This window comes from Dipodomys merriami, unplaced genomic scaffold (genome assembly GCF_024711535.1).
Source record: "Dipodomys merriami isolate MVZ:Mamm:240054 unplaced genomic scaffold, mDipMer1.0.p SCAF_1, whole genome shotgun sequence".
Taxonomy (NCBI): Eukaryota; Metazoa; Chordata; class Mammalia; order Rodentia; family Heteromyidae; genus Dipodomys; species Dipodomys merriami.
The window spans coordinates 139,684,047-139,711,612 of NW_027202270.1; the positions used below are offsets into that span (position 1 = coordinate 139,684,047).

Sequence of the window (27,566 nt, forward strand, 5' to 3'; positions counted from 1 at the left end):
GTTATTTCTCTCATCATTTGAATACAAACCAGTTGCTGTTTTCTCTTAAGAACAAAGTAAACAGCTATGTTACTAAAACACATGCAAGTGTAAGGATGACCATACACACCTTAATATCCTAACCATAAGACTCTATCGAGAATTTCAACAATAAACAACAGGGAAGGAATGAGGCATTTTTTATAGATAATTCCATTACAAGAGAATATGATTTTTGGCATGCAATTATTATAAATGTGAAGTAATTATTTTCCTTCCTTTCTTCCTTGTTAAATTTCCTGTAAGTCACACATGGTCTCACATACGGAAAAACGGGGGAAGTAAGGGTGACATAAATCACTTCTCAACAATCAGCTCAGTTAATCAAAGAGCTCAATAAAGTGTTGCTTAGCTTGAGGAAAAGGTTTTTCATTTATGTGTGTGTGTGAGAGCAACACTGTTAATAGTGTGTTCTTTACTACATTGTAACATAGCTTTTGCTAAATGAGCAGAGGTGTGAAGAATTGTGTGGTCCTAAAACTAAAAATTTCACAGTCAAGTATATTAATAGTACTCAATTTTGCTCTGAAGGTAGATAATTTTTGCTTCTTCAGAGATACAGAAATGAACAATTTTAAACTGAGAAAACACAGATCAGCTAAGACTTGGAAGCAGATGGTTTCAGGGAAGAAGAGAATGTTCATAGAATAGAAACATTTAAAAATCTGTAAGGTCCCCTGTGTACAGCATCTTTACAATAAAAATTTTAAAAAATCTTAAAGTGTCTAGATATAATTTTGGATTACAGTATGGAAGTGGGAAAGAAATGCAGCCTTGTAAGAGTAAGAACTAGCAAATAATGAACAATTTCTGTGTTCCTAATAGTAACTAGAATGCTTTAGATAGATTAATTTAATTCTTAAAACTATCCTACAAAGAGGTAACATTATTAATCCCCCCTTTCTGATTCAGTACCATACTCAAGGCAACAAACCTAGTAGACAGCAGAAGAGGAACCTAAGTCCAGAATGTCTGGTTACAGAGTTCATGTTCTTAGCCACAACATTTTTCATCTATTAATTGACCAACAGGCAGGTAGAATAATGTCACAGATATAAGCATGAAATGGCATCCATTAGCTGAGTGACTGTTAGCCCAAGAGAGCTGTTTTGTTGGTAGCCATCCCTGGGTTCTAAGTGTGGTTCTTCTTGATCATATGATCACCTGAAGACAGAAATCATAATATGTTCCTGACAGTTACATCACAGATTCATTCATGCAACAAAAATTTATTTTTTGCTGAGTACACAGAAAAGAACAAGCATTGTGATAGACACAGGAGACCCAAAGGCAGATGAGAAATGAAATACTCCTTCTAACAGAGGGACAACAGAGTAAGCAGTTCAGAGAGCCCACTTATGGAAAAAAAAAAAAAAAAAAGAGATAGTGAAAGCTTTCCAAGCAAGTGAAGCATGAGCTTACAGAGAAACAGGAAATAGATAAGAAGCACGTGAGACAGTGAACAGCAGGTATAATAGCCACTCTGAACTTTGGTCTTTCTCTTCCCAGTAATCAAACGTCACTTATGGTTTCTGAGCAAGAAAGGTGACACAGATTAAATTATGTGCAAGAATTATTACATAATTTAATTATTATATAATTATTACATAATTTAATCTAAAGAGTGCCTATATACAATGTCCAGGATATAATAAGACCCTTACTTCTCCATTCCTGAAGACTCTTTGCTTCGACTTGTTCTGTTTTAATAATGTGTTGAATCGAGCAAGCAAGACTTGAAGAGACCATCATAATCTTAAGTATTCCACTTCACGCATTGTTCCATCCATTCAGGATCAGGGCCAGACATTATAAGAGTACAAAGATGAATAGCACACTTTGATTTCAGGGCATTTATAATGTAGTTAGGAAAACAAGATGATAGAAGGCTTCAACAGTTCCTTTTCTTTTCAGGAGATATTCTGACCTGCCTTACCTCCCCCCTAGACGTACCTTCCAGCACTCCTGATCACAAATTCTAAAACTCTGCACATGATGAGATCCTTTTCCAAAGAGACTTTGCATGGTATCTAAGAGGGCAATATGATTTACACACACGCTTTGCCAAGGCATCAATTACTCCCCGCCAAGTTAACCCATTTTGACTTTCTCCGGATACACATTTCTGTGCTTTACAGATTCATCATATGGCTACAGTTCTATTATTAGCTTACCCCACCCCACTCTTTTTTGTTCTGGTTCCTAGAATGCACTTGGTTTTTTATCATCTTTACATTAATTACCCATCCCCAAAATATTATGACACAGAAGGCCCACATCAACAGGAAACCAAAAAGCAAAAAGCAACAAGGTAGGAGGGAAGATGCGAAAGCTGAGAGAATGGGAAGGGATGCTATAAGATACAGTGATAATAAATGCTTTCTTCCCCTTTTTAAGGCAAGAAGTATGTACAGTGAACTATGCAGATTTTGAGAATACCATTTCTGAGCTGGCAAAAGCATATGCTGGAAGTAGTTGCAGCATTCTATAGATGGTACCATTTCACATTCCCGTCAGCAACATATGGCATTTCCAGTTATGCCACATTCTCACTGCATGCTGCCATGCCTTTTTAATTTCAGCTATCCTAGTTTATCTGAAGCACCTCTTCCTGATAATGATTTTGAATATACTTTTATCTGTGTTTACTGCTTGTTCATATGTGCTCTTTTTCTGAGGTATGACTATTTTTATGGAGTTGTCTGTCTTTGCATTTATTTTTATTTTAAAGTTCTTTATTCTGGATGTACATCCTTGGTCAGAGGCATGTACTGAGAATATATCTCCTGACCTGTGGCTTGCCTTTTCATTTCAATGTATTTTGATCATAAGATTTTTTAGTTGTTATTTTTTATTGTTATTATAAAGGTGAGATACAGAGGGGTTACAGTGACATAAGTCAGGTACATTTCTTTTTGGACAAGGTCACCCCTTCCCTCCTTCTCTCCCAGTTTTTCCCTCCTGTTTCTGCCCATAATTTGCATAGTTCATTTTCAACATAGTGTCCAGTGAGTACCACTGATGCATTTGTTCATTCTATCTCTCCATTTCTGTGTCCTCCTTTACCCGCTTAAAGATAAAGGAATAAAAAAGACCAAATTTTTTAAAAAAATTATTAAATCTAACTTGTCAACATTTTTTTCTAAAGTTCAATGACTTTAGGTCTTCTTAAAAAAATCTTTGAAGAACTTAAGATGTAATTTAATCAAAGAGTATTTGTCTAGCATGCATAGCTCCCTCGGTTTGATCCCTGGCACTACAAAAAGCAAACAAAAGGCAAAACAGGAAAACAAGAAGAGAAAGAAAAAAAGAAAAAAGAAATCACTGCAACTCATGTCAAAAAAGTAGTTTTTTGACATGAGTTTCTGTGGTTTCTTCTGGAAGCTGTTTATAGGTCTGCTTTTAACTCCGATATTTGAATCTATAGTTCATCAGGCACACCTCATTCCTGGATAACATAAAGTATTTCCGTAGTTATAAAACAACTAGATTGATTTCATCTTCCAGAGAAGAGTAACGTACATACATTTCTGGGTTAAAAAAAATAAAGCACAGTTATTGAAAAAAATTAAAAAGGAAATACAAAACTAATTTGAAAAATCATTCTGACATGTTTATTTAAGCTTTAAAAATACTGTCAGTTTCAGGAGATTTTTTTCTTTGATAATTAATTTAAATACTGAAAGAGGCAGTCATGACAAGTACATCAGTTAGGATCACTATATCTTAAATAGTATCCTTTAATGTGATTTTTTAAGGCGAAAGTAAACCTTACAGAGTTACAAAGATTAGTGTATGCAGGGGCAGAAATGGCTGCAAATGAGCCTGAGGATAGGAAGATCTAGGGATGTTCCAAAACTATGGTGGTGATAGTCACACACCTGTATATAGTTACCAAAACTCAGGCTGTATACCTACAACAGGAAGACTCCATGTCCTGTAAAGTATACCTCCATAAAGCTGTTAAACTTTAAAAAAAAAAATCAATGCTGGAGCCCCTGGGAAACAAAGTTAAAGAAAATACAACACTGAGTACACAGGAAGGAAATGAAACTTAAGTTGACAGGTAAACTAAGGAGTTCATTTAAAGGAGAAACTGATCAAGAGAAAAGTGTGTTAAAAAGGGAAAGAAAAATTGTACCCCTTTAGAGTAGTTTTTGACAGCACAGATCACCTTCATCCCTTCTTGGAAAAGTTCTGTAAGTTCAAATAATGTGTATTCCACTAAGGCCCAAAGATAGGCAATGTTCCCCTCAAGGTCATTTAATAATTAATTTAATAATTTAACAGTTGAATTAAGTGATACATTAATATTTAACAAGAAAGCCTTCAAAGCCTCCTTGTGTCTGTGGGGTTTGGAGTTTGGATGTCTTCCTTGTGGTGGTGCCACAGAAGTGTCCTGGCTCCTGAATATACTGACAGCCCAAGTTTCCACCAAGAAGAACAAACAAGCAGGGTTAGCTGAGACCCAGGAAGCACCCTGGTTGACTCTGGATCTCAGATATGGATAGGCAAGCTCCTTGCTTTGGCCACAGAACTTTTGTCATAGAGGTGTTTCATTTTTGATTGTTGTTTTGTTTTTATGACACTGGACAAGTGCTCTACCACTTGGGTCATGCCTCTAGCCCGCTTTGCTCTGGTTATTTTTGACATAGGTCTCACTTTTTATCCTAGCCAGCCTGGACTATGATCCTACTATTTACGTTTCTTGCCATAGCTGGGTTGACAGGAGCAATCACTACGCTCAGGTTTGTTGTTGTTGTTTTTCCTGTTGGGGTGGGGTTTTTTCCCTTGGTTTAACCTGAAACATTGATCCTCTTGACTTCAGCCTCTTGTATAGCTGGGATAACAAAAGTGCATCAGCATACCCAGCTATCTGAATAGGTTTGAAAGTCAATTCAAGGAAAATGATTTTAGCAAGTTAGAAAAGAAGAAATCTTTGCACTCAGCACCATGCCATGCCAAGGAGACTCAAATTTAGGGAAAACAAAAACCAACAAACAAATCCTAAAGACTTCCTTCTTGAAGAAGATATTACACTTTTATATATGTATAAAACATGTATCTTACATATAATTTCCTAAAGGTATTAAGGATCTCAGAGGAAAGCCAGCTGTGGGAACAGCAGCCCCAGGCTTCATTGCTAACAAAGCAGACTATTAAGCCTCACATCTAAAAGATTCTAGACAAAGAAATCTCACCAGTCCTACACTGTAAACAAGTAGCTAACTATACAGAAACCTACATGTCAGAAAACAATTGGCACAGTACAAATCAATCTAAGGAAATGTATTGATGTGTTAGATAGAGCAAGGGAAGGACTTTTGAAATAATACACAATAAGGGTCTTGAATGAGTGGAAAGGTTAATGCTTTGTAACAAAAAAGCTTTTCCAGAGGCTTTTAGTTACTGAACTATGAGATTTTTTTTTTAAAGATTCTCCAAAGCAATATCTAAAGCATTTATTCTGTGAAAATCTATCAAATCAATAGATTTCAATGAGCCAATAAGTAATTTCCTGGCTAACCAGAGATGTCTCTTCATTTAGGATTCTGCTTCTAATACATTAAGCTAAGCACATGCAAACAAATATATATTTAGACAAGTTAAAAAGATATATAAACAATACCGAGGAGAATGGAGAATAAATGAGGAGGGAGGAAAAGCTAAAACAAGCCCTTTGAGATACTACTGCTCAAAGACTCAGCTTTGTGTGTTGATGTTTGGAGGTTTGTTTTTTGTTCTGTTTTGTTTTTTCAGTAGTCCTTGACAAGCTAACCATCCATCTGAATCTATGTGGAGCACTCAGAGAATTTTCAAACCTCCTATTACTCATACAAGTCTCGTTTTCCTCCTTCAAATATGCCCACAGAAAATGGGCCCAGTTCACCTAGATTCACCCCACCCAGCAGTTCCCCACAACACTCACAGATTCAAACCCTCTGGGTTACCTCAAAGTTGGACCAGTATCAGCAGGGTCTTTCTTCTTCCCTTTTCCCATCCCATAACTCAACAGCACCAAAAACAAGTTAAATCCCCAAATACAAATGATCAAACCACACATCAGAAGACATGGTGATAATTTCAACATCAAGTGGCAAAAGCCAGACAAAAGCAGTTAGAAAACTGAAGGTGATATTTTGGTAGCCAAATAAAATTAAAAAATATTACACTTCTATTAAATAAAAAAAGAAAACGTGCCATTAGGCTGCAATAATTCATTAAGATAATGAATATCTAGCCTCACCAAAGGAAATGACCATCCCATCCTGAAATATGAATTGCCTTAAATTTTAACCACAATGATCCTGAGAACAGTGCTTTATTTTCATGGTGGTAGTTAGCAAACTGAATGTTAGATAAGATTTTTGTCAGTTTAAACAGAGATATATTTAGTGAATTATTACCTGTACCTAACCAGTCAGGAAGACCAGAAATGGAACACAACATACCACTTAAGCTCAAAAAGGATGAGTACACACAACAAACCCTGAAGATTTCTCGCCTAGAAGTCTTCTGCCAACAGTCTTAGTCACTACAGAGAATCCACAGTGACTCACCACCACCTACACAGTAATATTCTGTGTCTGACAGACATGTTTTCGTGCTACATATAAAAATTAGAAATGAGAAATCCCACAAGCAAAAGCTGACTAATAACTTTTAGCTTCTTACTACTAATGTAATGCCTTGTGCCATCTCCTTTCTTTCTCTTAATAACAGGCAAAGCAAATTATATTTTGTTTGCTAGACAGCCTGCAGCTAAACCTACAGTTTTCTTAATCAGTTTTTTTTGGTAATTCAACTATAAACTCATTAGAGTAACCTTAATTTTTAATTTAATCTGAATCACCAGTAGTTTCCCAGTCATTTAAAACAAACAACTCTTGTTCTAAATATCTAAATCATTTCTGGATGGCCACTGCCTACCAAAATTTCAGTTTAGAACTTCTTTAATCTAGTACAATTTTAGTTGCCAAAGTTTAACAGAATTACAAAGTAGTGTTTTCCTAGTAAAACACTAGCTGTAAAGTGACAGGAATAAGACACCTTTAAAGCCTGATGAAAATTTATGAAGTCATAGACTTCATAACTCCCTTCTCAAGGATATTACTACTTCTTTCCAGCCTAAGCCCTTCCCACACCCTCAATAGACTTTCTTGACATATCATCTGACACATCTATGTTTTAATTGGGTCAAAAGACAATCTTGCACAATAAGTTTCTTCTCACAGTGCAGTTATGTCTTCACCACATTAAATAGACAGTAGAGGCTTTTAAGAGTAGAGAATATTTCTTAAAAGTCATCTTTGCTGCCCTGCATGTGAGCTATGTGGTGCTCCCATAGTAACCTAACATTCATCCGAAGAATGGATAAAAATTGATGACAGCAGATGGGTGTGGTGTACACAGGGTGTAGAGATATGCCCAACCTATCATCAGTACTTTGAAAATTATTCATAATACAAACCTGGGGGAGGGATTCACAAAGCTACTGGGAGACTCAGCAACCATCAATTCATACACACATGCACACATGCATTATGCTCCAGGGTCCAGCTAACCATCCACTCATGTACTTAGGATGCAAGTACTTACTGATCACCTACGCAAGGCTAGGTACTGTTCCAAGACCCAGAAATCCTGAAGAGGATGGAAATAAATGCCAGGCATAACACCTGAGCCATTTGGCTCTCTGAAGTGCAGATTTGCATATTCATAGTGGATTTGACATAATAAGTTTATTAGTAGAAGAATAAACTCAAGGTGACTATTGAAAAGAAGGCAAAGGACTTTCTGACTCCTTCTAAATCCAATAAATGCTGACCTCTTCTGAAAACAACCCATGCTATCCTAAGTTAGCTTTTAGTCATTTGATTAAATGTAGTTGCTAAGGATTTCAGTGTATCATAAAATAGCTAGTAGTTTTAGTATATTTCTAATAAATTTAAAACTGGACAAGAAAGGGAAAAAAGGGAACTTCTTGGGAGATCAGGAAAACAACAACAAAAAAAATAAACAAAACAGTTCTTCATTTATGAGCCAGAAAATTGTTAACTAAAAGATGTAGCCAGTCACTGGTTCCTATAACACTTAAGAGTCTGAGATTCCAAAGGAATTCTAGAAATGGAGCACTGAGTACAGAGGAATCCAAACACAGCAGGTAAAAAAAAAAAAAAGTCAAAGATAATTTAGAGCTGAAATATACCATGTATTGGACATTTATCTCCATTCCACATATGTTTTATGTGACCGTGATGGTGTTCAGATGATTCCCAGATGATCAAGATATACGCTATGTGTAGTTTGCACAAACTACAGATCTGTCTAGCTATCACAAAAACACATTTTCAGAATTACACTTAAAAGTTTACCTAAACCATATCTCTATTATTCCATATGAAGAGAAGGCAAGTCAGTACACTATACTGTCTGTATAATTTATACCTGGGGGACCTAAAAACCAAGTTCTATAATCAGATTTTAAGCTATAGCAAATGCTAAGTAGGTGCATCTCATTCAGGGTCTCTTTAGAATTCATATTAATGGAATTCATCAGGACTGGGGAATTCATAACCATTTTCTCAAAGGCATTATTAACTTGGATTGCTTTTGCAGTATTTCTATTTTAAAAGGTTTTCTCGTTTCTTTCCTCCCCATCTCTTCCCACTCACTTCATCTTCTTGAGTCTCCAAGAAACATTCTTAAATCAATTACTGGACTGATAACAAAGGATGTAACATGCAGACAAAATCTAAACTTAATAGCTTATAGAAAAGGACTTGGAATGATCTTAATAAGATTAAAAAGCAAACATATTTAAAACTTTAAAAAAAAGGCTTTGCTTTAAACTTTAGTGGATCAGAAGACCAGAATGAAACTTACAAAGCCATTTTGAGCATTTTATTGTTTTTAAGCAAACAGAATCTTAGCCAATACAAAGAAATGTGTAATGTCCATTGAGATGAAAATCTGATGTCAACCCTACTTTGATTCTTAGAAGCAACACCATGTTTTATTCAAAGCACAACAGATATCGGCAAAACTACTCTATCAACGTTAGTCCAGTAATCTGGGGTATAGCTCAGTGATAGAATGTTACCTAGCATGTACTAGGTTCTAGCTCAAAGCCCAGTACACACATGCATGCAAACACACACACACACACACACACACACACACACACACACACACACACACACACACAGTTTGCATGTGCATGCACACACATACACACTGTCTTACAAACCATCAGTCATTCTTAAGACCCAAGTAATTTAGATCAAACTCTGGGTTTGATATCATTCTGTCACCTTTAAATTGTATATTGGTAGAAGCTCACTTTCATAACATAGGAATTTTAGCATTGCACACACTGAAGCCCATGTATACATTCCTTCTTCCTTTTGTGATGTTTTGCATATTTTTAGACTGCTTCAAGCATTTTCTATGAACTCATCAAGGTGATTTGTCTGAAAATACTATAGTGTCAATTATAGACAACTACTCAATATTTTTTCTTCACTGCCAATTAATTGTATCCTTTAGTTGTGCAGAATTTTCTTTTGACCTTTATCAAGTAAAAATAAGCCTCATAGAAAAAGAACAACTTTAATATAAATTCCTTCATTAGATTGATTTTTTTTTGTTTCCAGACAACTGAGTATACTGAAATTATTCTAGATCAATCTTTGAAGTCTATATACAGTCTGATTTCCTCTGCTTAATTACCACTTTTAATTTATACTGCAATTAAGAAGCAATAGGTTAACACCATGAATCCTTACAACCAGTTTTATTTTTCTTCTATCAGTTTAAAATTAAGTGTTCCTGGTACCCAATTTTGTCGTCTTTCTTGAAGACAGATAACTGGATAGCTCCTTAAGAAGCTTTCTATTCTTAGTCATAGTCTTAAAGGCAAAGTTTAAAAATAAAGAGACAAAACCTGATGTAACTCTCCATTGATTCTAGTGTTAATGGAAGAACTTTATTATTAAAGAGTGCTTAAAAATAGGCCTAGTAATAAAAGAAATTATGCTGATAGCCTATAAAAAGGGCTAACAATTCTCAAGACTAATAGAGGAACAAAAATTTGCCATGGTAAACCCTTGTGACAGACTTAGATTCCTATATTGTTTCATACCAAAATGATTTTGGAATAATTGAAAAAAGAAGAGATTAATTGATATGTCCCCAAATGAACTTATTTGGCATGATGACTGAATTCATTTAAATCTGATTCTCATTCCTACTATCTTCATTTCTCAAAAACTCTGTGCTGATTGCTTGATACTTAATAAAGTTGACCTACAGCAATTATATGCACTTATGACTGTATTTTGAGAAAACAAATATTGTCCTATCAAATGAGTATGTTTCTACATCATTAGTTTTCCACTGAGATTTGTACTTTTCTTTGACAATTTTCAACAGTATAATAGTGCTTTAGTGATAAGTAATGGATTTTTGCACACAACTCCATTTCCAGGACAGCAGAACACTCTACATTACTACTGGCCGAATAAATGGAAGACTAGAAGTTTGATTAGAAGGCAGATTAATGAGAAAATGATGTGCAGTAAATTAGTAACATGTCACAATTTAAAGGAGAGGATAGAAATGATATTCTAGTAAAACCGCTTGTGAAAAAAGGTTATAAAGGCATTTGCCTAACAAAATGTACTGGTTGAATGGCACTAAGTCACATTTGATATGGCTGCCTGTCTTTTCTGTTAGACCTACAGCTCAAATTTCATCGAAGATTGAGTCTTATCAGCTCAAGAGTTGGGACAGGCACTAATACACACTCAATCTGAAAAATGAATCAATAAATGACATATTCATTTGTTTATCCCAAAGGGAATCTGCTATTGTTAATATGGAAATGGAAAAGTTACTTATCAAGGACAATTTCTAACATTATCATGGGTAAATCTCTTGGTTGGAATAATCTAGATTCTATAAATGCTTATAGAAAAGGGATGAATATAGCTGGATATTATTTTAAGGGCCAATGATAAGTTTTGGATTAGTCATACTCTTTATTTGGACTAAGACAGAGGCAAAGAGAAAGACATGGAGTAGGAAGGAGGAGGCAGGGGTGAAGAATACAATAGAAAAGAAATGATGATTAAAGAACATCAAATATATGGCTATTCTACTACTCAGAAAGCTGATATCTGAGGATCATGGCTCAAAACCAGCCCAGGCAAGAATGTCTATAAGACTCCTATCTCCAATGAACCACCAAAATAAAACAAATAAAAAGCTAGAAGTAGAGCTGTGGCTCAACTGGTAAAGCTCTACTCTTAGGATGTGTAGAATATCTTTAAACGTATCTGGTTGAAGGCTGGGAATGTGGCTTAGTGACAGAGTGCTTCCATAGCATGCAAGAAGTCCTGGGTTCTCAGTACCATATAAACAGAAAAGGCCAGAAGTGGTGCTGTGGCTCAAGTAGTAAAGTGTTAGCCTTGTGCAAAAGCAGCTTAGGGACAGTGCCCAGGCCCTGAGTTCAAGCCCCAGGAGTGGCAAAAAAAAAAAAAAAAGTATCTGGTTGATTAGCTAGGGAAAAGTCAGTAGGAACACATGATAGTAAAGATATTGAGAAACTAGAACCCTCCTGTTTGGCTGGTAGAAAACAAGCATTTGATAGTTCCTCAAAAGTTAAATACAGTATTGTCTTAGGATTAGCAATTCTACTTCTAGGTATATATTAACAAAAGTTGAAAATGTATTTATATGCAAAACCTTGAATATAGTTACTTATAGCTGCATTATAGCCAAAATCTAGTAAAATTCCAAATTTTCATCAGTGATCAATGGATTGAAACATTGGCATAACCACACAATGGATTGTTATTGGACAAGAAAAAGAAATTGGAAACATGACGTTAAGGAAAAAAGCTAGGACAAACGACCGTATATTGTGTTGATTCCATTTATATCAACCATTCAGAGTAGGCAGATTTTCAGAGTCAGAAAGTAGATTAATAGTTTCTAGAGGATGGTAGGGCTGAGAATGTACAGAGAGTGAGGGAGTCACTGATATGAAAGTTGTATTTTAGGATAATGAGATGTCCATAAACTGATTTTGGTGATTGTTTCACAATTCTGTGAATACACTAGTAACTAATGAGTTGCACACATTATGTAGATAAATTATATGGCATGTGAATCATGTCTCAATAAAGCTGTCAGTGTAAAAATTAGTCAGAGTATAGGTCAAGGCTCTCCAAAAACCACTAGGTCCTCAGATTGAGATATCTCTATTTCTCCTACATGTAATGAAGAGCTGACTAGATGGCCAAGGTTCCCCTCACCAGTCATGTTCTTTAAAGATTCACATGGCTGACCTCCTCTCCAGGCTTACATTATTTATGAAATGGTTAGGTTGCAGTAAGCAATTCTAAAAGAAACACATTTGGTATCACTTTTTTTTAATGGCATATGAGTGAGTTGATGAAAAGGAAAACTAGCTTATAACAACCAGCTCTGATGGAGTGCTTCCCAACAGATGCAGGAGGAAAGTGGCCTGCAAGTCAGGACCTACACGGGCTCACTCACAATGAGCAGGTTGGCTTCTAAGTGAAGAAAAGCCTGAGATATTTGTTAATGGGTGCTGTGCCTCTGAAAAGACCCAGATTATACCCTATCTCTCCTGCCGCACTTGGCTGTGGGAAGTAGTCCATTTGTTAGGTACCAGCCTGTTTAAATAAGTTATTTTCTTTAATCTTCACATCTACTCTATTAGAAAGATGGCATGATTCCTATTTTACAGGGAAAGGCACAAATTCAAATTCAAAAAGACTCTGTTTTGAGGACAATTTCTGGCTGAGCTAGCAGCCAGAAGCACTGTCTGACTCTAGAGTCCAAGTACTCTGCGCCACTATCCCCTCTTTTGCAGGAGGGCACAAGCACAGTTGCTTTTGAGACTGCTCAGGAGAACCTAGAGCAGAAGCTCTTAATGGCTTTGAGCCCACCTCTCTTACCCCAGGCCTCCTCCAGCAACTAGAAGGATTTGTGGTCTAAGTCCCTGAAGTCAGAAGTAGACAAAAATCCATCGTCACTCACCAGGACAGATACAAACCTCAAGATAATTTGTTTTCCAATGGTTTTGGCTTAAAGTTCTGGTTTGGCATTGGTTTTTTAACAACTAACAGCTGTAGGCAATTTTCACACAGAATAGAGACATCAATAAGGCAAAGAGAGTGGAATTTTCTCCCTTCTGAATGTAGAACAATGAGCTGTCTTCAGAATGCATATGGGGCTGCCACTACACAGGCTCTTGCTAGATCCCATTTCAGGAGACTGACAGATATGACTGAAAGGACTGTGGTGGATATGGGATGTATAGGATACTAGCTCTGACCCCTGGTTCCATGACCAGCAATGTATTCAGCAAGAGGCAACACCTATATCCTTAGGCTGACTTTGTTTTAAAGTGCTTCAAGTGGAAAATAAAACCAAGCTTGTAAATGTATCATTACTATCCTTCTTTTTTTTTTTTTTTTTCCGGTCGTGGAGCTTGAACTCTCAGCCTGGGTGCTGTCCCTGAGCTCTTCAGCTCAAGGCTAGTGCTCTACCACTTGAGCCACAGCACCCTCCTCTGGTTTTTTCTGTGTATGTGATACTAAAGAATCGAACCTAGAGCCTCGTGCATGTGAAGCAAGCACTCTACCACTGAGCCACCTTCCCAGCCCCATTAGTATCCTTGACAGTCATGACAGCACATGACTCACTGCCCCTCCCTGGGAGAGGACTACGTGTCCTCCACCCAACTCAGTAACCTCAGGCTTGGCCATGTCACTTAGCGTGGCAATCCCTATAGTAGGATGGTACCTCTTTTACCTTGTGTGATTTCAAGTATGGTCATGTGGTCAACAATGGCAATAAAATGTGATCACAAGTGACATGCTATTTACAAGCATAAGCCTGGAGTCTATTAGCCTGTCTTTCCTCTTAGACAAAAGATGGCAAAGAACATCACTGCTGACCCACAGTAGTTGAGAAGAACTAGCATGAAATGAGCCTTTGCTGTTGGAATGATTGAGGTTTTACTATCTAGAGATGACTGACATGGCCATTGACACGATCCACTCTGGTCTCACCCTCTGATGACAGCTCACTTCCTTCAGAAAGTCTTCCCTGACCACATTCCTCAGCACTTCACTGTATACCCCAAAAGACAAATACACATATACATAATCTGTGAGATGTATTATTTTTCATTCATTCCTGTGGAAGCCTCAGATCTTCCTAATGATTCATTTCCTTCTTATTATAAAACTGTCAGATCTGTGGGAGTAGGTTCTAGATTTCTATCTGGAATTCCCTAATACCTAGAATAGAATTCTACATGGAGAAAAGAGAAAGAACAAAGTCTTTAAACTCTGAAAATATTCAACATCATGGACTATGACATGTGGTCTTAAGTCACCTCTTCTTTTTCCCAACCAATTCTGATTAAAAATAGGCCCATGACTCTACCTAATGAGCCAGAACATCTCAGCTTTACAGATTCTCTTATATTGGTTCTTCTTTTTGTTTTAAAAATGAATTCCTGTCTGGAAGAGTTGACATGACCTGGTCAGTTTTGATATTATACCTGGAGAATAGTAACACAGCCTACTCTCTTGACTCAAGAAATGATAGCACTCCCTAATACATGTTGAGATATCTAAATGGTTTGATTAGAACTAACTACAAATGTCAGCAATGATCAAAGGAGGACATAGGAATCATGCAACATTTATTTTGCACTGAGCCACTTCTACTGAAGATTGCTCTTATTTAAATATTATATCACACCAGACATTGGGCACAGGAAAAAGTAACATTTGTCTGTACTTATGCAGATAAAGTTAGAAAAGTAATTTGAACTAAGCCATCTCTAATCATTATGGTAGCAGCTTTTAAGCAATGCCACCGTGTCCTCTGAAACAGAATGGGAAGAAACACCAGTTTGGGCAATTCCTGAGAAGTGAGCTTGAAGAATCCACCTGCACCTCTTAATGAATGAGTATTGCATTAAATACATCATCTCATTTGAGGGACAGTGCCCTCAAAAACATGATGATATCTATAAAAACTTTCCCACAAAATAGTTATTATTTCAATCCTATCATTAGGCTAGCTAATGGTACTGTACTTAAGTAATAATGTCTTTCACCAAAAGATCAAGGACCAGTTGTGAAGTATGACACTTTTTAAAAACACGTCAATACTGTATTCTAGGGAATCTTAGAAGGTATGAAGTCAATGAAGGAATTATTTATTTTTATATACAAGTACAGAATCAGAGTAGAATGGAGGAAATATTAGAAAGGGCAATTTAGGATAAAATACTGTAGCATATTTGAAGACCTGAAGGTCTAAATCTTCCCATCCACCTAAAGCACCAGCCAAGTATTAGGATATGTTAATGCTACCCTCTTCTACCTGCTCCTTCTCCACAGAGTCAGTGCTGATAGTGAGGGTGCAGACATAAAGGGTGAGTGAGAACCATTTCACCGGAAGAGGAAAAATTCATAGCAAGTAAAACCAACCCACAAACATCACTCCTCTTCTCTCTCTTCCTGACACTCCACAAATGGCAACACAGAAATCTGGGACTCACCACAAGTTCACTGAACATGACATCCAGCTCCTCCACAGGGGGCATGGGTAATGCTGGCTCCATGGTTTGAAGAGCAAAGTTGCTATCATTTCGCAATCGATATGTGATTTCTGGGTGGTCGTTATTTCGGAAACAGCAAAAGATGAATGAAATTCCCCGACCACCTCTCTTCCTTGGGGCCATGGCTGAATTCTCTTCTACTTCTTGATTTGACTAAAGTCTGTGAAGAGAAGACAGTACACAGTTAAGTGTGCAACAGACAAAAACAACATACTGAAAAGTCAGATCAATTCAAGGAAGAGCCACCTATGCTGGTTATAGACCATGCAGACAAAGGCAGCCAAAAGGCTGGGAGTCCACCTGGAAAGGGAGCCCATGTTCTTCATTTCACTTCTTAAATGTGTCTATGACCAACTGCTAAGCAAACAGTACAACCCTAGTCACTTCATTCTACAATTTATGCTCCAATTACATTGAACTACTGGTCATTCTTTGTACATCCCGTTCTTTTTCCTGACAACCTATTTTTTCCTTTGTACTATCTTGCAAGAATAACCATTTCAAGCCAGCCACTGGTGGCTCATGCCTGTAATCCTAGCTACTCAGGAGGCTGAGATCTAGGGATCATAGTTCAAAGCCATCAGAGCAGGAAAGTCAGTGAGACTCTTATCTCCAGTTAACGACCATAAAACGAAGTGGCACCGTGGCTCAAGTGGCAAAGCACTTGCCTTGAGCTGAAGAGCTAAGGGACAGCACCCAAGCCCAGAGTTCAAGCCCCACAATCAACCAAAAAACAAAACAAAAAAAGAATAGCCATTTCAAGGCAGATGCTGTTGGCTATTCAGGAAGCTAAGATCTAAGGATTATGGTTCAAAAAGGTAGCCTGCATAGGAAAGTCCTTATCTTCAATTAAAAACCAAAAAGCCAGAAGTAGAGCTGTTGTTCAAATGGTAGAGCACTAACCTTGGACATGAAGGTCAGGGGTAGTACCCAGACTCTGAGTTTGAACCCCAGGACCGGTACTAAAACAAACAAACTAATAAAAATCACACACACACACACACACACACACACACACACAGAGAGAGAGAGAGAGAGAGAGAGAGAGAGAGAGAGAGAGAGAGAGAGAGAGAGAGAGAGAGAGAAGAGAGAGAGAGAGCTATTTCTTCCTTACCCCCTAGGAGACCTCATTATTTAAAAATTCAATTCTCATTTCGTCTTCACTTTTCCCAAGTGGAATTAATAATGCTATATGTATGCTAAGGTACATGTATCAATTCCAGCACATCCCATTCTAAGTTATTTGTGCCTGTCTTCTGTTAGATTGTGATAATTCAATGTGCGAGGAAGGGGCTATGCACCAAAGTACTTTGTGCTCCAATGTGCACCAAGAAAAGAAAAGGCACTTGGACAATGTTGATCCTGTTAAGTAAACTCAAGACTGAGTTAGAAGGATCAAACACTTTCAAAAAGTTCCCCAACAGGGAAATAGTTAAATAAGCTATGGAACAAGACCCCTAGTTACTGTCACCATGCTGACAAAGAAAAAGCAGAGGCTCACATCTATGCTTGAATGGATTTCAGGACTACTACAGATCAGAGCCGTGCCATCTCCCACGCAGAACGTAAAGCCGATGGAAGAGGCTAGGGGAGATGTAGCAAGGCTGCTGTCTGTGGTGAGACTAGGGTTTAAGGAGTCCTGGGCTCTGTCATGTCCAAGGCATAAAGGGCCATAACCATTGCTCCTAGCACTTGGCTGATGCTGATAGGCAACAGGAACAAGGAGGACATTTTCAGTAAGTGCTAGGTGGGTTCTCTATCCAGCTTTGATTCCAGCAACTCTGCTTTCATCTTCCCTGAGTACTGAAAAACTATCAATCTTCTTTCATAAAATCCTCTTGTTTTTGCAATTACAAAAATACAAAAAAGGCATCCCAGGGTGCACGATGTGATCCCTAGAGATGTCATGAAGATCACTAGGCAGACAACTGCTGACAGACCACAGTGTGTGTCCTCACAAACAGGGCAAACACCAGAGCACACACTTCCTAAAAGACAAGAAACAGCCCAGGGGCCTCCAAAGCCTCCACAATCTGGCCCGTTTGTCTTTCCTTTCAGCTCTCTTTGTATAAGTTACTGTATTTCACATTGACTGACTCCTGCCTCGGGGTCTTTATATCAACAGTGTCTGTGACTGGCATGTTTGAGCCCCTACATGTGCAGGGCTGAACCTTCCTCATCATGAAGGCCTGCACACTTTCTCAGAAAGGCTATCCTCAACCACAGATTGGCAACAGAACCTGTGTGATGGTCCCCACAGCAGCTGCCACTATTGAAATTATCCTATTCGATTATTTCATGATGGCAGGGGTCTTTGCTTTGTTGCTCACTGCTGTGTCCCTGGCGTATGATACCACATGGTATATAGATACACATTTACTAAGTGAATATTGAACTTCAAAATCTCATTTTGAAAGGGGCTGTTAAAAGATATGAGGCATGGAGATGAAAGTCAAGAGGTTAGGAGTCTTAAGTTTTACTCTCAAGATTTTGGGCTTTTAAAGAACACACATTCCACAGAAGACAGCCTGGAAGCAGTGTGTCAACATTCAATAAATAGTGGTTACTTTTGGAGAGTTTTTGTCTATTGTTTCTATCCCTAAGTTTTAAAGTAGGACTCAATCCACCAATATATGGCATCTTCCTAAACTCAGGTCTAAAATTTGTCACTAATTTCTTGGTTTAGTAATTAATGTTACAGATTAAAGTTCTCATAAGCAATTAATATTACAGGTTAAAGTTCTCATAAGCATCTAGGGTTCGCAAATACTTCTGAAGTCAAGTGCTCTGCTTGCTGAAGAAGGATGTGGTCTGGGAGTTAGCAACTGGAAATCTCTGGCATGGAAAAGGAGGGCAAGGTTAAGAACAGTTACCACCGTGGAGTTTGTATGATGCATTAACTGCCTCTGATATGGGCTGAGACATCCCATTATGTTGACTTATGGTATGCTTATACAAGGGCTTACAAGACATATGGCAGTACTTCTGATTCCTTTTGCAAATGTGTATCAATATACGGATGTATTGTTTGGTATAGGTATGTACCTACCACTATGATAATAAGCATCAGAAATGGGACATTGGGAACTTATAATCTCATTAAGAGAGTATATCAAATTATTACAACAAAGGTGATATAATATTCCCTATCAATAAGTGTCCGGTAAACATGCCGGAAGCACCTACAGGGCATCCTGGTAGTAATCCTTGATGGCTGAGTAGAGTGTTGATAGACTATGGAAAGCAGCGTACGAGGCGAGAGAAAGTACAAACACAGGCAAGAGGTAGGAGGGGCACACAGGATATAAGAAACAACTGGCATGAAGCAAAATGAGCTGTGTATCTCCATCTTCCCACAACAGAGCCTTGGGCTCTAACTCTCACCTCCTGGGAGCACACAGGAGTACAATCAGACTCTCTGGAAAATGAAGAGAGTAACAGCTTTGTTGTTGTATTTTCCAAGTTGTTTCACATAAACTCAAGTTATGTTAAAACCCCATTGTATATGGAGACCAAGGAAATAATGTCAAAACCATTCCAAAACATTTTCTCAGTCTTAAAAAGAAAATGTCAACATGTCTATCAGCAAAAGAATATGAAGAAAAAACAAAATGCTTAAATAGGGATACAGGTAACAATGAGGTGTACAAGATACTATGTACATTGTAACAATGAGATGTACAAGACACTGTGGAAAACGAACTTTACAACTTGAGGGGAGGGGAATTGTGGAGGTGGGGAGGGAAGGGATGGTAGGGGAAAAACAAAGGAGGAGACAACAATGCTCCATAGGAACTGGACTCATTACTTTATTACCTTGCTCATGTAACTGTAACCCCTCTATACATTATTTTTACAATAAAAACATACAAAGATAAATAAAAATAAAAAAGAATATGAAGGTGGCCAGGCACTAGTGGCTCACACCCATAATCTTAGCTACTTAAGAAGCTCAGATCAAAGAAAGTTCAGGCAGAAAAGTCTATGAGGCTCCATCTTCAAAATAACCAGCAAAAAGCAGACACAGTTCAAGTAGTATAGTGTCAGCCAAGCCAGCAAGCTAGAGGCCCTGAGTTCAAACTTGAGTCCCAGAAGGGAGTGAAGGGGGGGATTGGCTAGTTTCTAAGATAGGCAGTAAGTTACAAAGCCTAGGACATTTTGAAACCTCATTGAACTAATTTGTAAGGACAAACATTTTGCCCTTGACAGGCAGTTTGTATCTGAAAATCTTGGTAAAGCCCAAAGACAAAAACATCTTATGCTAGCACCTCTGTGGAACAGTAATTACAAGACCTTTGATTAAACCCATCCTTTAACTATTGATGATAGCATAGAGGCTGAGATTCCCAACTAGAAAACACTAATACATGTATTTGCAACTCCACCGTTCAGAGCCTCGTCTCTCAAACACAGGCAAAAACAGGAAGCAAGTACACTGGCCCACTTGACCCCTTAAAGGCAGTAGCTGCTAGCAGCCAGCCCTTCTAACCTGTTCTGGCACTTCATTGATAATGAGTGGCCCCAAGCACATCATATCCATCGCTTCTTACCATTATCCTCATTTCACAGAGGAGACTTAAGAGGAGATGAGCAGTGGGGGAGGAGCAGCAAGTAGGCAAAGAGAAGTCTAAAGGAGACTTTATTCCCTGGTAAAAAAGGAGCTGTTCATGTGGAGAAGCGTGGCTGGGCGGAGGAGCCAGGCAGCTTGGTGGATGGAGGTCAGGAAACCTGCTTGTTTAGTTGGACTGGAATCCGTTCCCCACCCTCTCCAACCTCAGGGCCATGTTCAGCCTTCCCTTTACCTCAGTCTGAATGACTACAGCAGTTTCTTTTCCCTGTCCCTGATTCCCCAGTCTAGGGATTGGCAGACTTTTCCTGTAAAGGGCCAAACAGTAAACACTGTAGGCTTTGTAGGCCATTAGGCTTCTATTGCAAGTACTTAACGCTGTCATTTTGCCATGAAAATAGTCACAGATATCTGTAAACAAGGGTGTGCCCGGCTTCCAATAAAATTCTAGTGTGGACACTAAAATATGAATTCCATATAACTTTTTAATGTCGCTAAGCAATATCTTTAAATTTTACTTTCAAACCATTGAGTATGTGTGAAAAATCATTCTTAGCCCATACATCAAAAAACCAAGTGGCATGCCCATGTGCACTTTTGGTCTGCATGCAAGTCACCAATAGTTGCCCCACTGTGTCATATTTATCCATGTAGCCTGTGAAACTACTTTAGACAGCATGATGAGCAAGGGCCTCCCTTGATAGGTGACATTTAGCTGAGCCCTGATGGATAAAATAATAGACTCAACTCTTCCAAGGGTCAAGGAAAAGGATTCTAGACTGAGGGCAGAGTATGCACACTGGACTGGAGCAAGAAGAGATATGGCACATCAAGTCATAGACAGAACACCAGGAAGCTGAATGGCCAGGAGCCCAAACTAGAAGGGCTCATACCAAGAAGTGCTAGGTCCTGGTCTACTTGATTTTCTAGTCCTCATCTCCCAACATCCTTAACATTGCCCAAGCCTATGCCCCATATACCCAGGTGTGCATACCTTGACAGTAGTTGTACATCTAAGCCCACACATAAACATAGGGCGTTTTCCTTCTTTATACTGCTTCTGTGGGTCCTACATGTCCTAGGGTTGGGCACATATTTCTTGCCTTAACTCTTATACCATGTACATACTGAGTATATTTTTTAAAATCTCTTTTCCCCATTAGACTATGGGAACCTAAAAGGAGAAACTAATTTTTTTTTCAGTTCCTGACACAGTATCTTCTCATTATGTGCTTGTTGAATGCAAAAGCATAAATGCCTAAGTGAGCAGATGGCTTCACCTCTGAATTCCGGGCATGTGACTTGGTGTTCTTCACATCGTTTTTCATAACCACCAGAACATTTGAAGCCAACTGGATCGCCAAGTACTCCTAAGCTACTTGTCAAGTCTTTTTGGTGGTTTTTTCATTTTGTTTTGTGTTTTTGTGTTTTTTTTGGACACTGTCAGTAGCTCCATGGACAAATTTAGCCTTAGGATACTTTGCGGTTTTCTTAGAGCTTTATCAGCTCCTTCTCAAGTATGTTTCACTGACATAACTTTTCAGCTATTTTCCCAACCTCTTACATCCAGTGAACACATTGCTAGAGAGAAGATTCATTCATTCAGCTGTCCTTGCCTGGGCCTCCTCAATTTTCTAGAGACACAGGCATAGAGCCATCTGGGGAGAGGAGCTTGTCTTTCTCCTGTCTGATGAAGAGGGAATGTGTATTTCCTGAAACCAAGGGATGATGTTGCCATATCTCTCTCCCTTTATAATCAGCTCAGCCTGAAGGAAAGGACTAATGCTGCCATGACAGCTGGGTCCTGAACCAGAACACACTAATAATCTCAGCTTCTGGCACTGGCACAGAGGAAGAAGTCACCTCTGGGACATGCAAAATGCAATCCATCTATATCATTATAGATGACTACTGCTATGTTGTGCACACGGAAGCAATTAAAAAGGGACTTAAGATTCTGGAGCAGGTGCGTTGTGCTTAGCAAAAAATAAGAAATCCAATCCATCTGTGGCCTAGCCCAAAGTCACAGTCATTTGTACTGCTCTTTGACAAAACAAACAAGACTCTGAATGCAGCAATAGTCAAAATATTAAAGCCAAGTTTTAGAGAATGTAGATGATGATGATTAGGATGATTAAAAAAAAGAAAAACCACAATAAAGCAGCTTAGAGTCCTCCTAAAAACCCTTCTTAGCACTTTTCCTTTGATGATGCCAAGTCACAATGCATGCAATATGTAGTATTTGTTTTCCATAGAGCAAAATACAACCAGCATCTAACATATGGGGAAAATTTGAAGGTTGTGATAGCAAAACAGATTCATCGTGAAACATACACCATTTTAATTGGTTCATCAGGGACTTCTGCCACACATTTATAAACTGGTTGTCCATAGTGAGAGAGCTGAGCACTGGCTAAGTGACCAAGATTCCTCTAAATGGTTACAGAGGAAACAGCAGGCTAGATATGCTGGGGAAAGGGAGGGAGGAAGCAAGAGATAGTGAGTCCTGTTACAGCACAACTTGAAAACGTTGACTTTTCTGCATGTATTCACTTATGCAGTTGTCATATTTGTTGTCCCTCACTTCTATAATTTCAGTCAAGACAGTCTTTCCCACTGAAGTCTCCACACTAAAATCCAGTCGTTGTTAATGTATTATAAAAGGTCTCTGGAATGTCTGAGACAAGGGACTCCATGTCACACGGATAAAATGAGAGACAAGGGAGAAATGTATGGCTTAAGAACAACTTTAGGAAGAAAGATTGGGGACCCTTGGTTTTAGAAGCCATACCTATTGCTTTCGGAGTAACAGTACAGCTCGAACTGTACCGTTTTCCAAAGTCCCATTATGCACTTTGGGTTCCAACAACACAACGATGTTAATCCAAAGTCTCTTATCAAGAAAAAATGTGAAAGGAAAAAAAATGCTTTGCTTCTTTCCTTGGCCTTCTCTATCCTCTCTCACATTCCTCATGTCTGGTTTCATTTCCCAAGTACATCAGATGCCAAATGCTATTTGGAGTTTTAAGAAATCCTGGGATACAGTCTAAAAGTTGCAGAAGAAATATCTGAAAGAAAATTGTGTTTTCCCCACAAGTTTCAACATCCTCTCTATCAGGAAATGGAAGGGTGTTTCTCAGTAAGTATATCCAGTGGGTAGACAGCTCTTCCCACATGCTTGGTCCCAAAAGGATGTTCTAATAGGGCACTTTTGGAGTGACTCCTGGAAATCCACCCAGCAGTCAGTACACTCAAACCAGTAGCAACTCTTCTAAGGCAAGAGGCAAAAAATGAGAGCACCCTTCCTGTCTCTCCCCTCCCCCCCACCCCTGCATTGACAGGGAAACCACACTCCAAACATCCAAAAAAAAGTCACTAGAACATCAAAACACTTCATACTCAGGTGACTTCTGGACACCAAGGTAGGCAGAGTGGAAGGCCCAACCCATCCCCTTCCTCCCCTACTTCCTTCATAGATGAGGAAGGAAGGAGTCCCCGTGCCCCCAGGAAAATCCTTAGGCCATGCCAAAGTAGAGCTGTGGCTCAGTTTATAAGAGTTTTGAGCAAAAAAAGCTCAGGGACAGCTCCCAAGGCCTGAGTTCAAGCCCCAAGACTGGCACAAAGACAACAACAACAAACAAACAACAACAAAAACACCTCAGGCAAGACTAGTCTTCAACCAGCACATAATTAACCATCTTTTGCCAACCCCAAGCCACAGAATCCTGCCAGAAACACTAACCCACCCCACGTGTAAAGAGCAAACAAGGGCACCTCAGGATTTTCACCCTACAAAACTGGCAACAAACTGCTGTGTGTTATGACTCAAGACTTTAACCACAGGTTTAGAGTATAAATCCTTAAAGCCAATATAATACGGTCTCTAGTTAGGAAGCTGGTGCTGTTCATGTGACAGAAACCAGAGTCTGGAAGTCAGGACATCTCGTCTCGATCATCTGGGAGAAAAGCCAAACCAAAAGTGTCACTGGAGCTCCCCACCAAAAAAAAATCCCAGCCTCAACACAAAGCTGGGCCATCCCACTGCAGAACTGTCGCTAGCCTGCGAGTTAAGTCAACAAACAATTCTAAGCTGAAACCAAAAGAAATGCAAATCATTTTGCCCCTTTGGGTCCTTGTCTTCACTGCCTCTTAGGGGATCCACTCCAAGTCTAGACAAAAATACATTTAAATGTGGGAGTTACAAAAGCATTGCACGCTACAACCCGAGGGCCATGACCTGTCACATCAAAGCTCTCGCTTGTCTAGGATGCTAACTTTTGTTCTTTAACAAGCATGTATAAGAGTGTAAGTTTTCTGAATCGCCTAGCAGCTCTTCCATAAGGCTGCAAGAATAAGATCATTCGTTACTAGAAAAGAACACCTGTAGGTTGCATTATAATGGCAAACACCTATACTCTTGTCCTCAGATGGAATGACCTCCTGAAGTCAGGCTTCACAAATATCAGAGCATATGGCTGCCTCCTAAAGTATCTCCCACCCTAATAATCACACTTTAGGTACTAAAGCTTTATGAAAACCCTTTGGGGTCATCCACACCAGAAATGTGCATTGATATTCAAAGATAATAGTATTCTTTAACTCCTTTACAATGGAAATAATACAGGTAAATTAGGGGAGAAGCAGCTAAACAGACATATTATACTTGGTTTCAGCAGCTCTTTTGCAGACAGATGTTCCAAGTTGACTAGGAGTTGAAAGAATAAATTGAAATCTCTACCCCCATAGATGGTACAACGATGTTAGGTCCCCTCCCACCCCACCCCACCCCCCAAAAAACACAGTAGGACACATATCCCCCAGGGAGAAACTGCTACTGGCTCTCATGGCCTCCAAACCAGATACTACTCAATCTTATATATATATATATATTTTTTTTCTTTTTTGCTGGTCCTGGGACTTGAACTCAGGGCCTACACGCTGTCCCTGAGCCTCTTTGTGCTCAAGGCTAGTGCTCTGTATCACTTCCGGCCTTTTCTGAGTGGTTAATTGGAGATAAGAGTCTCATGGACTTTTCTGTCTGGGCTGGTTTTGAGCTGTGATCCTCAGATCTCAGCCTCCTGAATAGCTAGGATTACAGGCATGAGCCACCAGTGCCGGGTTCAATCTTGATCTTTATCAAACACTATAACTATGGTTTCTCCAGACATTTTATTGCCTGTAAGTAGATATCATAATTATTTCCACACTGGCTTCTGTGAAGAATGATGACTGCTAGCATAGTTGGAAAAGGAGAGTTCTCTTGACTGAAAATGAGAGATTTGCCCAAAGGATTTTTATCTTCATGTTTACTAAAAGCAAAACTTAAATCTCACTAATTACCTTCCTCTTTTGGGGCTTGCTTCTGACTACATTAATACCAAGTTACTTAAATGCAATTGCAAGAGGAAATCATGAAACTAAATAGAATAAAGATACTTGGTTACCACCAGCCTCCCACTCTAGTAAGGATGAAGAAGCCCGGATCTTCCTCTGAGCTGATGTCTCCGCTTTCCAGCTAGGGAAAAACTGATTCAGACTAGAGCTAGGAACAGACAGCAGTGAATTGTAACCAAACTTCAAAGACTCATTCCACCACTTCTTTTGTAGAGTAATTTCAGGAAGGACACTTGACTTTACTGACTCCATTTTATCATCTATAGAAATGATGTAGCTCTTACACACTCATTAAAAGAAGCAGATAATTGTATTCCCAATAGAAGATTCCTTCTTAGCCCTGGGAGAAACTGTACAAAATGGGCCGATGTGGGCTACCTCCTTATATGGTTAGCACCGCCCAAGAATTCAGTAAATATCTGGTGGACGACATTAAAAACTTGAAGGGATGATATAGATTTGTTAACGACTGTTGGTGGAAATATGCTAACCTAGATTCCTTCTCTGGCATTCCTGTGCCTATCAGCAGTGTAAATTCCTGGAATGAAGTTAGCTTCATCTCTACAGGGCAGTTGTCATCACTAAAGCAAGAGCTCTGTAAGTCAGTCAGCTTAGCTGCAACTTGTGGGAAATTCCCTGAGGTTAGGGGCCAGTGTGAAAAGGAGCATAAAAATAAAGCTTTCTTGACTAGTTGGAAGAATTCAAAAATCAATCCAAATACTTGCTCACAAACTTCCACAGGCCATACCCAATTTAGTCCCTGCAAGGATACTGACACTGGCAATTCTGCTCTGATCCCTCTTTTAGACTCTCCTCAGTCACTGAGCTCATCGACTAATTATTTTATGTTCTAAGTCTAAAGGCATCTTCTCTGGCTAGGAAAATATTTGGGAATTGGTCACCAAGATAGAAAATGTACTGTAAACCCTCAATATAACAAATACACAGGGCCACTGGCTTTTATACTTCTACCCCAGAAAGCTTATTCTAAACAGACGTAGACACAGGCACCATTTGCCATTACAAATGTAAAAAATGTTTATGGAAACTTAAGTATATGGTGTTACCTGAGTTTCAAATTACAGTGTCAAAAAAAATTGTGTTTTGCAGAGCCCCAGTCTCTCCACAACCCTGTAGCTCAGAGGGGCTCATTTAGGGTAACATGCTGAGGCTCTGCATGGGGCCAGCACCACGCCTATGTTAGGCTTCTCCTAATGAGTCCAATTCATAGCCAGGCTGAGAGAAACTCCCCAGAAACCACCAGGGCGGAAGATTTCAGTCACAGTCTGAGAACTAGTACTCCCTTCTGAGGAAGCACCCTGCCCTTCATAAAACTTCTACTTATGAGCCTTATATTATAAATCTTCAAAAGCAGCTTATGGAAAGATGGTGAATAAAAGCTTCATTTGTATGCAAATAAGGCAGTAAAGAAATAAGGCACTAATGAGGACATTGGGCTACTGGTTCTGTCCTGTTTCAGGTGTACTGACTCTCCAACCAGAAATGACCCAACCCTTCATGAAAGATCATGTATCTTCTGACATTTACAAGTTTATAAGTAGAGGTATTCATTTTGCCAGGTCAGCCTTTAAAACATTTTACAAAGCCATAGAATTAAACAATAACAACAAAAGACTTGGAGAAATAACGCTTTCATGTGGGCCTTCCAACTTCCATAAAGACTTAAGGGTGGAGGGGGAGGGGAGAACCCTTCTCCAAATAAAAACAAAAACAGTAGTGGGTAGAAAGATAGCCAGAAGGAAAAATCTCAGCCCTGCAATAGACAGGCCATTAAACCATAGATGGGAAAGCCAATTGTAACACCTTACTGGAAGACATTCTGACAAGCTATTGTTGTTTTAATGTTTTAATGGCTCTTTAATCCACATC

General features: G+C 38.9%; 1 protein-coding gene across 2 annotated transcripts in view; it reads right to left on the reverse strand.

Moving 5' to 3' along the window:
• The window catches only part of Daam1 (dishevelled associated activator of morphogenesis 1), a 169,260-nt gene that overhangs the window by 86,120 nt on the left and 55,574 nt on the right, over window positions 1–27,566 (reverse strand). For both annotated transcript variants that reach the window (XM_070032563.1, XM_070032554.1), the window contains exon 2: window positions 15,656–15,875. In XM_070032563.1, coding sequence (XP_069888664.1) covers window positions 15,656–15,838 — 183 coding nt within the window. In that variant the 5' untranslated portion in view covers window positions 15,839–15,875. The remainder of the gene's footprint in view (window positions 1–15,655; window positions 15,876–27,566) is intronic.